General features: G+C 39.6%; 3 protein-coding genes across 3 annotated transcripts; all 3 read left to right on the forward strand.

The window, feature by feature from the left end:
* Positions 1-6,856: 6,856 nt before the first annotated feature.
* LOC134006666 (myosin heavy chain, fast skeletal muscle-like) lies at positions 6,857-8,698 on the forward strand (the record flags this gene model as incomplete). Its single annotated transcript, XM_062445611.1, has 1 exon — positions 6,857-8,698. A coding segment is annotated over exon 1 (1,842 nt), but the record flags the coding sequence as incomplete, so codon positions are not given.
* Positions 8,699-8,866: 168 nt separating this feature from the next.
* LOC134006769 (cingulin-like) lies at positions 8,867-10,093 on the forward strand (the record flags this gene model as incomplete). The annotated part of the gene is made up of 1 exon (XM_062445789.1): positions 8,867-10,093. A coding segment is annotated over exon 1 (1,227 nt), but the record flags the coding sequence as incomplete, so codon positions are not given.
* A 4,554-nt stretch (positions 10,094-14,647) lies between these two features.
* Positions 14,648-15,682, forward strand: LOC134007036 (uncharacterized; the record flags this gene model as incomplete). The annotated part of the gene is made up of 1 exon (XM_062446183.1): positions 14,648-15,682. A coding segment is annotated over exon 1 (972 nt), but the record flags the coding sequence as incomplete, so codon positions are not given.
* Between the last annotated feature and the right edge of the window lie 844 nt (positions 15,683-16,526).

Below are 16,526 nucleotides of genomic sequence, written 5' to 3' on the forward strand. Positions count from 1 at the left end.
TAAACAGAGACATGAGATGTCAAATGAAAAGATCAGGATGGAACAAGACAAACAAAACATTCAAGGTGAAAAGGCTGAACTGGAACGGATCAAGACTGAGTTACAAGAAAGGTCGGACAATCTAGATCAACTCATGGACATGACAAAACGAGAAAAGGAGGGCCTTGAAGTGATTTCTGGCCAGATTCAGAAGGAAAGAGAGGATATTACAAAACAAACGGAAGATGTCAAGAATACAACACAGGTTCTTGAGGCAATGAAAGCTGAAGTTGAGTCAGAGAAACAAGGAATTGAAAACATCAAGAAGATGCTTTCAGATGAAAGAGATGACCTAAAACAGATGAAGATTGAGTTGGAAAGCCAAAACCTAGACATTGACAACACCAAGGGTAGGATTAGACTGGCAATGGATGAGCTGGAAGAGACGAAGGCTGAAATGGAAAAAGAGAAAAAAGAAGCAGAAAAGCACATGGCTGAATTGAAAAAGGAAGAGCAAGACATTAAGGAGAGTATCAACAAGATGAGAGACAACCTTGAGCAGATCACAGCTGAAATACAACAACAGAGAGATGATGTAGACAGGGCAATGGGAGAATTAAACATCAAAAAGAATGAACTGCAAGTAAGCTCTATAGAGGTGAATAAACAGAGACATGAGATGTCAAATGAAAAGATCAGGATGGAACAAGACAAACAAAACATTCAAGGTGAAAAGGCTGAACTGGAACGGATCAAGACTGAGTTACAAGAAAGGTTGGACAATCTAGATCAACTCATGGACATGACAAAACGAGAAAAGGAGGGCCTTGAAGTGATTTCTGGCCAGATTCAGAAGGAAAGAGAGGATATTACAAAACAAACGGAAGATGTCAAGAATACAACACAGGTTCTTGAGGCAATGAAAGCTGAAGTTGAGTCAGAGAAACAAGGAATTGAAAACATCAAGAAGATGCTTTCAGATGAAAGAGATGACCTAAAACAGATGAAGATTGAGTTGGAAAGCCAAAACCTAGACATTGACAACACCAAGGGTAGGATTAGACTGGCAATGGATGAGCTGGAAGAGACGAAGGCTGAAATGGAAAAAGAGAAAAAAGAAGCAGAAAAGCACATGGCTGAATTGAAAAAGGAAGAGCAAGACATTAAGGAGAGTATCAACAAGATGAGAGACAACCTTGAGCAGATCACAGCTGAAATACAACAACAGAGAGATGATGTAGACAGGGCAATGGGAGAAGTAAACATCAAAAAGAATGAACTGCAAGTAAGCTCTATAGAGGTGAATAAACAGAGACATGAGATGTCAAATGAAAAGATCAGGATGGAACAAGACAAACAAAACATTCAAGGTGAAAAGGCTGAACTGGAACGGATCAAGACTGAGTTACAAGAAAGGTCTGAGAATCTAGATCAACTCATGGACATGACAAAACGAGAAAAGGAGGGCCTTGAAGTGATTTCTGGCCAGATTCAGAAGGAAAGAGAGGATATTACAAAACAAACGGAAGATGTCAAGAATACAACACAGGTTCTTGAGGCAATGAAAGCTGAAGTTGAGTCAGAGAAACAAGGAATTGAAAACATCAAGAAGATGCTGTCATATGAAAGAGATGACCTAAAACAGATGAAGATTGAGTTGGAAAGCCAAAACCTAGACATTGACAACACCAAGGGTAGGATTAGACTGGCAATGGATGAGCTGGAAGAGACGAAGGCTAAAATGGAAAAAGAGAAAAAAGAAGCAGAAAAGCACATGGCTGAATTGAAAAAGGAAGAGCAAGACATTAAGGAGAGTATCAACAAGATGAGAGACAACCTTGAGCAGATCACAGCTGAAATACAACAACAGAGAGATGATGTAGACAGGGCAATGGGAGAATTAAACATCAAAAAGAATGAACTGCAAGTAAGCTCTATAGAGGTGAATAAACAGAGACATGAGATGTCAAATGAAAAGATCAGGATGGAACAAGACAAACAAAACATTCAAGGTGAAAAGGCTGAACTGGAACGGATCAAGACTGAGTTACAAGAAAGGTCGGACAATCTAGATCAACTCATGGACATGACAAAACGAGAAAAGGAGGGCCTTGAAGTGATTTCTGTCCAGATTCAGAAGGAAAGAGAGGATATTACAAAACAAACGGAAGATGTCAAGAATACAACACAGGTTCTTGAGGCAATGAAAGCTGAAGTTGAGTCAGAGAAACAAGGAATTGAAAACATCAAGAAGATGCTTTCAGATGAAAGAGATGACCTAAAACAGATGAAGATTGAGTTGGAAAGCCAAAACCTAGACATTGACAACACCAAGGGTAGGATTAGACTGGCAATGGATGAGCTGGAAGAGACGAAGGCTGAAATGGAAAAAGAGAAAAAAGAAGCAGAAAAGCACATGGCTGAATTGAAAAAGGAAGAGCAAGACATTAAGGAGAGTATCAACAAGATGAGAGACAACCTTGAGCAGATCACAGCTGAAATACAACAACAGAGAGATGATGTAGACAGGGCAATGGGAGAAGTAAACATCAAAAAGAATGAACTGCAAGTAAGCTCTATAGAGGTGAATAAACAGAGACATGAGATGTCAAATGAAAAGATCAGGATGGAACAAGACAAACAAAACATTCAAGGTGAAAAGGCTGAACTGGAACGGATCAAGACTGAGTTACAAGAAAGGTCGGACAATCTAGATCAACTCATGGACATGACAAAACGAGAAAAGGAGGGCCTTGAAGTGATTTCTGGCCAGATTCAGAAGGAAAGAGAGGATATTACAAAACAAACGGAAGATGTCAAGAATACAACACAGGTTCTTGAGGCAATGAAAGCTGAAGTTGAGTCAGAGAAACAAGGAATTGAAAACATCAAGAAGATGCTGTCATATGAAAGAGATGACCTAAAACAGATGAAGATTGAGTTGGAAAGCCAAAACCTAGACATTGACAACACCAAGGGTAGGATTAGACTGGCAATGGATGAGCTGGAAGAGACGAAGGCTAAAATGGAAAAAGAGAAAAAAGAAGCAGAAAAGCACATGGCTGAATTGAAAAAGGAAGAGCAAGACATTAAGGAGAGTATCAACAAGATGAGAGACAACCTTGAGCAGATCACAGCTGAAATACAACAACAGAGAGATGATGTAGACAGGGCAATGGGAGAATTAAACATCAAAAAGAATGAACTGCAAGTAAGCTCTATAGAGGTGAATAAACAGAGACATGAGATGTCAAATGAAAAGATCAGGATGGAACAAGACAAACAAAACATTCAAGGTGAAAAGGCTGAACTGGAACGGATCAAGACTGAGTTACAAGAAAGGTCGGACAGTCTAGATCAACTCATGGACATGACAAAACGAGAAAAGGAGGGCCTTGAAGTGATTTCTGGCCAGACTCAGAAGGAAAGAGAGGATATTACAAAACAAACGGAAGATGTCAAGAATACAACACAGGTTCTTGTGGCAATGAAAGCTGAAGTTGAGTCAGAGAAACAAGGAATTGAAAACATCAAGAAGATGCTGTCAGATGAAAGAGATGACCTAAAACAGATGAAGATTGAGTTGGAAAGCCAAAACCTAGACATTGACAACACCAAGGGTAGGATTAGACTGGCAATGGATGAGCTGGAAGAGACAAAGGCTAAAATGGAAAAAGAGAAAAAAGAAGCAGAAAAGCACATGGCTGAATTGAAAAAGGAAGAGCAAGACATTAAGGAGAGTATCAACAAGATGAGAGACAACCTTGAGCAGATCACAGCTGAAATACAACAACAGAGAGATGATGTAGACAGGGCAATGGGAGAATTAAACATCAAAAAGAATGAACTGCAAGTAAGCTCTATAGAGGTGAATAAACAGAGACATGAGATGTCAAATGAAAAGATCAGGATGGAACAAGACAAACAAAACATTCAAGGTGAAAAGGCTGAACTGGAACGGATCAAGACTGAGTTACAAGAAAGGTCGGACAATCTAGATCAACTCATGGACATGACAAAACGAGAAAAGGAGGGCCTTGAAGTGATTTCTGTCCAGATTCAGAAGGAAAGAGAGGATATTACAAAACAAACGGAAGATGTCAAGAATACAACACAGGTTCTTGAGGCAATGAAAGCTGAAGTTGAGTCAGAGAAACAAGGAATTGAAAACATCAAGAAGATGCTTTCAGATGAAAGAGATGACCTAAAACAGATGAAGATTGAGTTGGAAAGCCAAAACCTAGACATTGACAACACCAAGGGTAGGATTAGACTGGCAATGGATGAGCTGGAAGAGACGAAGGCTGAAATGGAAAAAGAGAAAAAAGAAGCAGAAAAGCACATGGCTGAATTGAAAAAGGAAGAGCAAGACATTAAGGAGAGTATCAACAAGATGAGAGACAACCTTGAGCAGATCACAGCTGAAATACAACAACAGAGAGATGATGTAGACAGGGCAATGGGAGAAGTAAACATCAAAAAGAATGAACTGCAAGTAAGCTCTATAGAGGTGAATAAACAGAGACATGAGATGTCAAATGAAAAGATCAGGATGGAACAAGACAAACAAAACATTCAAGGTGAAAAGGCTGAACTGGAACGGATCAAGACTGAGTTACAAGAAAGGTCGGACAATCTAGATCAACTCATGGACATGACAAAACGAGAAAAGGAGGGCCTTGAAGTGATTTCTGGCCAGATTCAGAAGGAAAGAGAGGATATTACAAAACAAACGGAAGATGTCAAGAATACAACACAGGTTCTTGAGGCAATGAAAGCTGAAGTTGAGTCAGAGAAACAAGGAATTGAAAACATCAAGAAGATGCTGTCATATGAAAGAGATGACCTAAAACAGATGAAGATTGAGTTGGAAAGCCAAAACCTAGACATTGACAACACCAAGGGTAGGATTAGACTGGCAATGGATGAGCTGGAAGAGACGAAGGCTAAAATGGAAAAAGAGAAAAAAGAAGCAGAAAAGCACATGGCTGAATTGAAAAAGGAAGAGCAAGACATTAAGGAGAGTATCAACAAGATGAGAGACAACCTTGAGCAGATCACAGCTGAAATACAACAACAGAGAGATGATGTAGACAGGGCAATGGAAGAATTAAACATCAAAAAGAATGAACTGCAAGTAAGCTCTATAGAGGTGAATAAACAGAGACATGAGATGTCAAATGAAAAGATCAGGATGGAACAAGACAAACAAAACATTCAAGGTGAAAAGGCAGAACTGGAACGGATCAAGACTGAGTTACAAGAAAGGTCGGACAGTCTAGATCAACTCATGGACATGACAAAACGAGAAAAGGAGGGCCTTGAAGTGATTTCTGGCCAGATTCAGAAGGAAAGAGAGGATATTACAAAACAAACGGAAGATGTCAAGAATACAACACAGGTTCTTGAGGCAATGAAAGCTGAAGTTGAGTCAGAGAAACAAGGAATTGAAAACATCAAGAAGATGCTGTCAGATGAAAGAGATGACCTAAAACAGATGAAGATTGAGTTGGAAAGCCAAAACCTAGACATTGACAACACCAAGGGTAGGATTAGACTGGCAATGGATGAGCTGGAAGAGACGAAGGCTGAAATGGAAAAAGAGAAAAAAGAAGCAGAAAAGCACATGGCTGAATTGAAAAAGGAAGAGCAAGACATTAAGGAGAGTATCAACAAGATGAGAGACAACCTTGAGCAGATCACAGCTGAAATACAACAACAGAGAGATGATGTAGACAGGGCAATGGGAGAATTAAACATCAAAAAGAATGAACTGCAAGTAAGCTCTATAGAGGTGAATAAACAGAGACATGAGATGTCAAATGAAAAGATCAGGATGGAACAAGACAAACAAAACATTCAAGGTGAAAAGGCAGAACTGGAACGGATCAAGACTGAGTTACAAGAAAGGTCGGACAGTCTAGATCAACTCATGGACATGACAAAACGAGAAAAGGAGGGCCTTGAAGTGATTTCTGGCCAGATTCAGAAGGAAAGAGAGGATATTACAAAACAAACGGAAGATGTCAAGAATACAACACAGGTTCTTGAGGCAATGAAAGCTGAAGTTGAGTCAGAGAAACAAGGAATTGAAAACATCAAGAAGATGCTGTCAGATGAAAGAGATGACCTAAAACAGATGAAGATTGAGTTGGAAAGCCAAAACCTAGACATTGACAACACCAAGGGTAGGATTAGACTGGCAATGGATGAGCTGGAAGAGACGAAGGCTGAAATGGAAAAAGAGAAAAAAGAAGCAGAAAAGCACATGGCTGAATTGAAAAAGGAAGAGCAAGACATTAAGGAGAGTATCAACAAGATGAGAGACAACCTTGAGCAGATCACAGCTGAAATACAACAACAGAGAGATGATGTAGACAGGGCAATGGGAGAATTAAACATCAAAAAGAATGAACTGCAAGTAAGCTCTATAGAGGTGAATAAACAGAGACATGAGATGTCAAATGAAAAGATCAGGATGGAACAAGACAAACAAAACATTCAAGGTGTAAAGGCTGAACTGGAACGGATCAAGACTGAGTTACAAGAAAGGTCGGACAGTCTAGATCAACTCATGGACATGACAAAACGAGAAAAGGAGGGCCTTGAAGTGATTTCTGGCCAGATTCAGAAGGAAAGAGAGGATATTACAAAACAAACGGAAGATGTCAAGAATACAACACAGGTTCTTGAGGCAATGAAAGCTGAAGTTGAGTCAGAGAAACAAGGAATTGAAAACATCAAGAAGATGCTGTCAGATGAAAGAGATGACCTAAAACAGATGAAGATTGAGTTGGAAAGCCAAAACCTAGACATTGACAACACCAAGGGTAGGATTAGACTGGCAATGGATGAGCTGGAAGAGACGAAGGCTGAAATGGAAAAAGACAAAAAAGAAGCAGAAAAGCACATGGCTGAATTGAAAAAGGAAGAGCAAGACATTACGGAGAGTATCAACAAAATGAGAGACAACCTTGAGCAGATCACAGCTGAAATACTACAACAGAGAGATGATGTAGACAGGGCAATTGGAGAATTAAACATCAAAAAGAATGAACTGCAAGTAAGCTCTATAGAGGTGAATAAACAGAGACATGAGATGTCAAATGAAAAGATCAGGATGGAACAAGACAAACAAAACATTCAAGGTGAAAAGTCTGAACTGGAACGGATCAAGACTGAGTTACAAGAAAGGTCGGACAGTCTAGATCAACTCATGGACATGACAAAACGAGAAAAGGAGGGCCTTGAAGTGATTTATGGCCAGATTCAGAAGGAAAGAGAGGATATTACAAAACAAACGGAAGATGTCAAGAATACAACACAGGTTCTTGAGGCAATGAAAGCTGAAGTTGAGTCAGAGAAACAAGGAATTGAAAACATCAAGAAGATGCTGTCAGATGAAAGAGATGACCTAAAACAGATGAAGATTGAGTTGGAAAGCCAAAACCTAGACATTGACAACACCAAGGGTAGGATTAGACTGGCAATGGATGAGCTGGAAGAGACGAAGGCTAAAATGGAAAAAGACAAAAAAGAAGCAGAAAAGCACATGGCTGAATTGAAAAAGGAAGAGCAAGACATTAAGGAGAGTATCAACAAAATGAGAGACAACCTTGAGCAGATCACAGCTGAAATACTACAACAGAGAGATGATGTAGACAGGGCAATTGGAGAATTAAACATAAAAAAGAATGAACTGCAAGTAAGCTCTATAGAGGTGAATAAACAGAGACATGAGATGTCAAATGAAAAGATCAGGATGGAACAAGACAAACAAAACATTCAAGGTGAAAAGGCTGAACTGGAACGGATCAAGACTGAGTTACAAGAAAGGTCGGACAATCTAGATCAACTCATGGACATGACAAAACGAGAAAAGGAGGGCCTTGAAGTGATTTCTGGCCAGATTCAGAAGGAAAGAGAGGATATTACAAAACAAACGGAAGATGTCAAGAATACAACACAGGTTCTTGAGGCAATGAAAGCTGAAGTTGAGTCAGAGAAACTAGGAATTGAAAACATCAAGAAGATGCTGTCAGATGAAAGAGATGACCTAAAACAGATGAAGATTGAGTTGGAAAGCCAAAACCTAGACATTGATAACACCAAGGGTAGGATTAGACTGGCAATGGATGAGCTGGAAGAGACGAAGGCTGAAATGGAAAAAGAGAAAAAAGAAGCAGAAAAGCACATGACTGAATTGAAAAAGGAAGAGCAAGACATTAAGGAGAGTATCAACAAGATGAGAGACAACCTTGAGCAGATCACAGCTGAAATACAACAACAGAGAGATGATGTAGACAGGGCAATGGGAGAATTAAACATCAAAAAGAATGAACTGCAAGTAAGCTCTATAGAGGTGAATAAACAGAGACATGAGATGTCAAATGAAAAGATCAGGATGGAACAAGACAAACAAAACATTCAAGGTGAAAAGGCTGAACTGGAACGGATCAAGACTGAGTTACAAGAAAGGTCGGACAGTCTAGATCAACTCATGGACATGACAAAACGAGAAAAGGAGGGCCTTGAAGTGATTTCTGGCCAGATTCAGAAGGAAAGAGAGGATATTACAAAACAAACGGAAGATGTCAAGAATACAACACAGGTTCTTGAGGCAATGAAAGCTGAAGTTGAGTCAGAGAAACAAGGAATTGAAAACATCAAGAAGATGCTGTCAGATGAAAGAGATGACCTAAAACAGATGAAGATTGAGTTGGAAAGCCAAAACCTAGACATTGACAACACCAAGGGTAGGATTAGACTGGCAATGGATGAGCTGGAAGAGACGAAGGCTGAAATGGAAAAAGAGAAAAAAGAAGCAGAAAAGCACATGGCTGAATTGAAAAAGGAAGAGCAAGACATTAAGGAGAGTATCAACAAGATGAGAGACAACCTTGAGCAGATCACAGCTGAAATACAACAACAGAGAGATGATGTAGACAGGGCAATGGGAGAATTAAACATCAAAAAGAATGAACTGCAAGTAAGCTCTATAGAGGTGAATAAACAGAGACATGAGATGTCAAATGAAAAGATCAGGATGGAACAAGACAAACAAAACATTCAAGGTGAAAAGGCTGAACTGGAACGGATCAAGACTGAGTTACAAGAAAGGTCGGACAGTCTAGATCAACTCATGGACATGACAAAACGAGAAAAGGAGGGCCTTGAAGTGATTTCTGGCCAGATTCAGAAGGAAAGAGAGGATATTACAAAACAAAAGGAAGATGTCAAGAATACAACACAGGTTCTTGAGGCAATGAAAGCTGAAGTTGAGTCAGAGAAACAAGGAATTGAAAACATCAAGAAGATGCTGTCAGATGAAAGAGATGACCTAAAACAGATGAAGATTGAGTTGGAAAGCCAAAACCTAGACATTGACAACACCAAGGGTAGGATTAGACTGGCAATGGATGAGCTGGAAGAGACGAAGGCTAAAATGGAAAAAGACAAAAAAGAAGCAGAAAAGCACATGGCTGAATTGAAAAAGGAAGAGCAAGACATTAAGGAAAGTATCAACAAAATGAGAGACAACCTTGAGCAGATCACAGCTGAAATACTACAACAGAGAGATGATGTAGACAGGGCAATTGGAGAAATAAACATCAAAAAGAATGAACTGCAAGTAAGCTCTATAGAGGTGAATAAACAGAGACATGAGATGTCAAATGAAAAGATCAGGATGGAACAAGACAAACAAAACATTCAAGGTGAAAAGGCTGAACTGGAACGGATCAAGACTGAGTTACAAGAAAGGTCGGACAGTCTAGATCAACTCATGGACATGACAAAACGAGAAAAGGAGGGCCTTGAAGTGATTTCTGGCCAGATTCAGAAGGAAAGAGAGGATATTACAAAACAAACGGAAGATGTCAAGAATACAACACAGGTTCTTGAGGCAATGAAAGCTGAAGTTGAGTCAGAGAAACAAGGAATTGAAAACATCAAAAAGATGCTGTCAGATAAAAGAGATGACCTAAAACAGATGAAGATTGAGTTGGAAAGCCAAAACCTAGACATTGACAACACCAAGGGTAGGATTAGACTGGCAATGGATGAGCAGGAAGAGACGAAGGCTAAAATGGAAAAAGACAAAAAAGAAGCAGAAAAGCACATGGCTGAATTGAAAAAGGAAGAGCAAGACATTAAGGAGAGTATCAACAAGATGAGAGACAACCTTGAGCAGATCACAGCTGAAATACAACAACAGAGAGATGATGTAGACAGGGCAATGGGAGAATTAAACATCAAAAAGAATGAACTGCAAGTAAGCTCTATAGAGGTGAATAAACAGAGACATGAGATGTCAAATGAAAAGATCAGGATGGAACAAGACAAACAAAACATTCAAGGTGAAAAGGCAGAACTGGAACGGATCAAGACTGAGTTACAAGAAAGGTCGGACAGTCTAGATCAACTCATGGACATGACAAAACGAGAAAAGGAGGGCCTTGAAGTGATTTCTGGCCAGATTCAGAAGGAAAGAGAGGATATTACAAAACAAACGGAAGATGTCAAGAATACAACACAGGTTCTTGAGGCAATGAAAGCTGAAGTTGAGTCAGAGAAACAAGGAATTGAAAACATCAAGAAGATGCTGTCAGATGAAAGAGATGACCTAAAACAGATGAAGATTGAGTTGGAAAGCCAAAACCTAGACATTGACAACACCAAGGGTAGGATTAGACTGGCAATGGATGAGCTGGAAGAGACGAAGGCTGAAATGGAAAAAGAGAAAAAAGAAGCAGAAAAGCACATGGCTGAATTGAAAAAGGAAGAGCAAGACATTAAGGAGAGTATCAACAAGATGAGAGACAACCTTGAGCAGATCACAGCTGAAATACAACAACAGAGAGATGATGTAGACAGGGCAATGGGAGAATTAAACATCAAAAAGAATGAACTGCAAGTAAGCTCTATAGAGGTGAATAAACAGAGACATGAGATGTCAAATGAAAAGATCAGGATGGAACAAGACAAACAAAACATTCAAGGTGAAAAGGCTGAACTGGAACGGATCAAGACTGAGTTACAAGAAAGGTCGGACAGTCTAGATCAACTCATGGACATGAGAAAACGAGAAAAGGAGGGCCTTGAAGTGATTTCTGGCCAGATTCAGAAGGAAAGAGAGGATATTACAAAACAAACGGAAGATGTCAAGAATACAACACAGGTTCTTGAGGCAATGAAAGCTGAAGTTGAGTCAGAGAAACTAGGAATTGAAAACATCAAGAAGATGCTGTCAGATGAAAGAGATGACCTAAAACAGATGAAGATTGAGTTGGAAAGCCAAAACCTAGACATTGATAACACCAAGGGTAGGATTAGACTGGCAATGGATGAGCTGGAAGAGACGAAGGCTGAAATGGAAAAAGAGAAAAAAGAAGCAGAAAAGCACATGACTGAATTGAAAAAGGAAGAGCAAGACATTAAGGAGAGTATCAACAAGATGAGAGACAACCTTGAGCAGATCACAGCTGAAATACAACAACAGAGAGATGATGTAGACAGGGCAATGGGAGAATTAAACATCAAAAAGAATGAACTGCAAGTAAGCTCTATAGAGGTGAATAAACAGAGACATGAGATGTCAAATGAAAAGATCAGGATGGAACAAGACAAACAAAACATTCAAGGTGAAAAGGCAGAACTGGAACGGATCAAGACTGAGTTACAAGAAAGGTCGGACAGTCTAGATCAACTCATGGACATGACAAAACGAGAAAAGGAGGGCCTTGAAGTGATTTCTGGCCAGATTCAGAAGGAAAGAGAGGATATTACAAAACAAACGGAAGATGTCAAGAATACAACACAGGTTCTTGAGGCAATGAAAGCTGAAGTTGAGTCAGAGAAACAAGGAATTGAAAACATCAAGAAGATGCTGTCAGATGAAAGAGATGACCTAAAACAGATGAAGATTGAGTTGGAAAGCCAAAACCTAGACATTGACAACACCAAGGGTAGGATTAGACTGGCAATGGATGAGCTGGAAGAGACGAAGGCTGAAATGGAAAAAGAGAAAAAAGAAGCAGAAAAGCACATGGCTGAATTGAAAAAGGAAGAGCAAGACATTAAGGAGAGTATCAACAAGATGAGAGACAACCTTGAGCAGATCACAGCTGAAATACAACAACAGAGAGATGATGTAGACAGGGCAATGGGAGAAGTAAACATCAAAAAGAATGAACTGCAAGTAAGCTCTATAGAGGTGAATAAACAGAGACATGAGATGTCAAATGAAAAGATCAGGATGGAACAAGACAAACAAAACATTCAAGGTGAAAAGGCTGAACTGGAACGGATCAAGACTGAGTTACAAGAAAGGTCGGACAGTCTAGATCAACTCATGGACATGACAAAACGAGAAAAGGAGGGCCTTGAAGTGATTTCTGGCCAGATTCAGAAGGAAAGAGAGGATATTACAAAACAAACGGAAGATGTCAAGAATACAACACAGGTTCTTGAGGCAATGAAAGCTGAAGTTGAGTCAGAGAAACAAGGAATTGAAAACATCAAAAAGATGCTGTCAGATAAAAGAGATGACCTAAAACAGATGAAGATTGAGTTGGAAAGCCAAAACCTAGACATTGACAACACCAAGGGTAGGATTAGACTGGCAATGGATGAGCAGGAAGAGACGAAGGCTAAAATGGAAAAAGACAAAAAAGAAGCAGAAAAGCACATGGCTGAATTGAAAAAGGAAGAGCAAGACATTAAGGAGAGTATCAACAAGATGAGAGACAACCTTGAGCAGATCACAGCTGAAATACAACAACAGAGAGATGATGTAGACAGGGCAATGGGAGAATTAAACATCAAAAAGAATGAACTGCAAGTAAGCTCTATAGAGGTGAATAAACAGAGACATGAGATGTCAAATGAAAAGATCAGGATGGAACAAGACAAACAAAACATTCAAGGTGAAAAGGCAGAACTGGAACGGATCAAGACTGAGTTACAAGAAAGGTCGGACAGTCTAGATCAACTCATGGACATGACAAAACGAGAAAAGGAGGGCCTTGAAGTGATTTCTGGCCAGATTCAGAAGGAAAGAGAGGATATTACAAAACAAACGGAAGATGTCAAGAATACAACACAGGTTCTTGAGGCAATGAAAGCTGAAGTTGAGTCAGAGAAACAAGGAATTGAAAACATCAAGAAGATGCTGTCAGATGAAAGAGATGACCTAAAACAGATGAAGATTGAGTTGGAAAGCCAAAACCTAGACATTGACAACACCAAGGGTAGGATTAGACTGGCAATGGATGAGCTGGAAGAGACGAAGGCTGAAATGGAAAAAGAGAAAAAAGAAGCAGAAAAGCACATGGCTGAATTGAAAAAGGAAGAGCAAGACATTAAGGAGAGTATCAACAAGATGAGAGACAACCTTGAGCAGATCACAGCTGAAATACAACAACAGAGAGATGATGTAGACAGGGCAATGGGAGAATTAAACATCAAAAAGAATGAACTGCAAGTAAGCTCTATAGAGGTGAATAAACAGAGACATGAGATGTCAAATGAAAAGATCAGGATGGAACAAGACAAACAAAACATTCAAGGTGAAAAGGCTGAACTGGAACGGATCAAGACTGAGTTACAAGAAAGGTCGGACAGTCTAGATCAACTCATGGACATGAGAAAACGAGAAAAGGAGGGCCTTGAAGTGATTTCTGGCCAGATTCAGAAGGAAAGAGAGGATATTACAAAACAAACGGAAGATGTCAAGAATACAACACAGGTTCTTGAGGCAATGAAAGCTGAAGTTGAGTCAGAGAAACTAGGAATTGAAAACATCAAGAAGATGCTGTCAGATGAAAGAGATGACCTAAAACAGATGAAGATTGAGTTGGAAAGCCAAAACCTAGACATTGATAACACCAAGGGTAGGATTAGACTGGCAATGGATGAGCTGGAAGAGACGAAGGCTGAAATGGAAAAAGAGAAAAAAGAAGCAGAAAAGCACATGACTGAATTGAAAAAGGAAGAGCAAGACATTAAGGAGAGTATCAACAAGATGAGAGACAACCTTGAGCAGATCACAGCTGAAATACAACAACAGAGAGATGATGTAGACAGGGCAATGGGAGAATTAAACATCAAAAAGAATGAACTGCAAGTAAGCTCTATAGAGGTGAATAAACAGAGACATGAGATGTCAAATGAAAAGATCAGGATGGAACAAGACAAACAAAACATTCAAGGTGAAAAGGCTGAACTGGAACGGATCAAGACTGAGTTACAAGAAAGGTCGGACAGTCTAGATCAACTCATGGACATGACAAAACGAGAAAAGGAGGGCCTTGAAGTGATTTCTGGCCAGATTCATAAGGAAAGAGAGGATATTACAAAACAAACGGAAGATGTCAAGAATACAACACAGGTTCTTGAGGCAATGAAAGCTGAAGTTGAGTCAGAGAAACAAGGAATTGAAAACATCAAGAAGATGCTGTCAGATGAAAGAGATGACCTAAAACAGATGAAGATTGAGTTGGAAAGCCAAAACCTAGACATTGACAACACCAAGGGTAGGATTAGACTGGCAATGGATGAGCTGGAAGAGACGAAGGCTGAAATGGAAAAAGAGAAAAAAGAAGCAGAAAAGCACATGGCTGAATTGAAAAAGGAAGAGCAAGACATTAAGGAGAGTATCAACAAGATGAGAGACAACCTTGAGCAGATCACAGCTGAAATACAACAACAGAGAGATGATGTAGACAGGGCAATGGGAGAATTAAACATCAAAAAGAATGAACTGCAAGTAAGCTCTATAGAGGTGAATAAACAGAGACATGAGATGTCAAATGAAAAGATCAGGATGGAACAAGACAAACAAAACATTCAAGGTGAAAAGGCTGAACTGGAACGGATCAAGACTGAGTTACAAGAAAGGTCGGACAGTCTAGATCAACTCATGGACATGACAAAACGAGAAAAGGAGGGCCTTGAAGTGATTTCTTGCCAGATTCAGAAGGAAAGAGAGGATATTACAAAACAAAAGGAAGATGTCAAGAATACAACACAGGTTCTTGAGGCAATGAAAGCTGAAGTTGAGTCAGAGAAACAAGGAATTGAAAACATCAAGAAGATGCTGTCAGATGAAAGAGATGACCTAAAACAGATGAAGATTGAGTTGGAAAGCCAAAACCTAGACATTGACAACACCAAGGGTAGGATTAGACTGGCAATGGATGAGCTGGAAGAGACGAAGGCTAAAATGGAAAAAGACAAAAAAGAAGCAGAAAAGCACATGGCTGAATTGAAAAAGGAAGAGCAAGACATTAAGGAAAGTATCAACAAAATGAGAGACAACCTTGAGCAGATCACAGCTGAAATACTACAACAGAGAGATGATGTAGACAGGGCAATTGGAGAAATAAACATCAAAAAGAATGAACTGCAAGTAAGCTCTATAGAGGTGAATAAACAGAGACATGAGATGTCAAATGAAAAGATCAGGATGGAACAAGACAAACAAAACATTCAAGGTGAAAAGGCTGAACTGGAACGGATCAAGACTGAGTTACAAGAAAGGTCGGACAGTCTAGATCAACTCATGGACATGACAAAACGAGAAAAGGAGGGCCTTGAAGTGATTTCTGGCCAGATTCAGAAGGAAAGAGAGGATATTACAAAACAAACGGAAGATGTCAAGAATACAACACAGGTTCTTGAGGCAATGAAAGCTGAAGTTGAGTCAGAGAAACAAGGAATTGAAAACATCAAGAAGATGCTGTCAGATAAAAGAGATGACCTAAAACAGATGAAGATTGAGTTGGAAAGCCAAAACCTAGACATTGACAACACCAAGGGTAGGATTAGACTGGCAATGGATGAGCAGGAAGAGACGAAGGCTAAAATGGAAAAAGACAAAAAAGAAGCAGAAAAGCACATGGCTGAATTGAAAAAGGAAGAGCAAGACATTAAGGAGAGTATCAACAAGATGAGAGACAACCTTGAGCAGATCACAGCTGAAATACAACAACAGAGAGATGATGTAGACAGGGCAATGGGAGAATTAAACATCAAAAAGAATGAACTGCAAGTAAGCTCTATAGAGGTGAATAAACAGAGACATGAGATGTCAAATGAAAAGATCAGGATGGAACAAGACAAACAAAACATTCAAGGTGAAAAGGCAGAACTGGAACGGATCAAGACTGAGTTACAAGAAAGGTCGGACAGTCTAGATCAACTCATGGACATGACAAAACGAGAAAAGGAGGGCCTTGAAGTGATTTCTGGCCAGATTCAGAAGGAAAGAGAGGATATTACAAAACAAACGGAAGATGTCAAGAATACAACACAGGTTCTTGAGGCAATGAAAGCTGAAGTTGAGTCAGAGAAACAAGGAATTGAAAACATCAAGAAGATGCTGTCAGATGAAAGAGATGACCTAAAACAGATGAAGATTGAGTTGGAAAGCCAAAACCTAGACATTGACAACACCAAGGGTAGGATTAGACTGGCAATGGATGAGCTGGAAGAGACGAAGGCTGAAATGGAAAAAGAGAAAAAAGAAGCAGAAAAGCACATGGCTG

This window comes from Osmerus eperlanus, chromosome 20 (assembly GCF_963692335.1).
Source record: "Osmerus eperlanus chromosome 20, fOsmEpe2.1, whole genome shotgun sequence".
Classification (NCBI taxonomy): Eukaryota; Metazoa; Chordata; class Actinopteri; order Osmeriformes; family Osmeridae; genus Osmerus; species Osmerus eperlanus.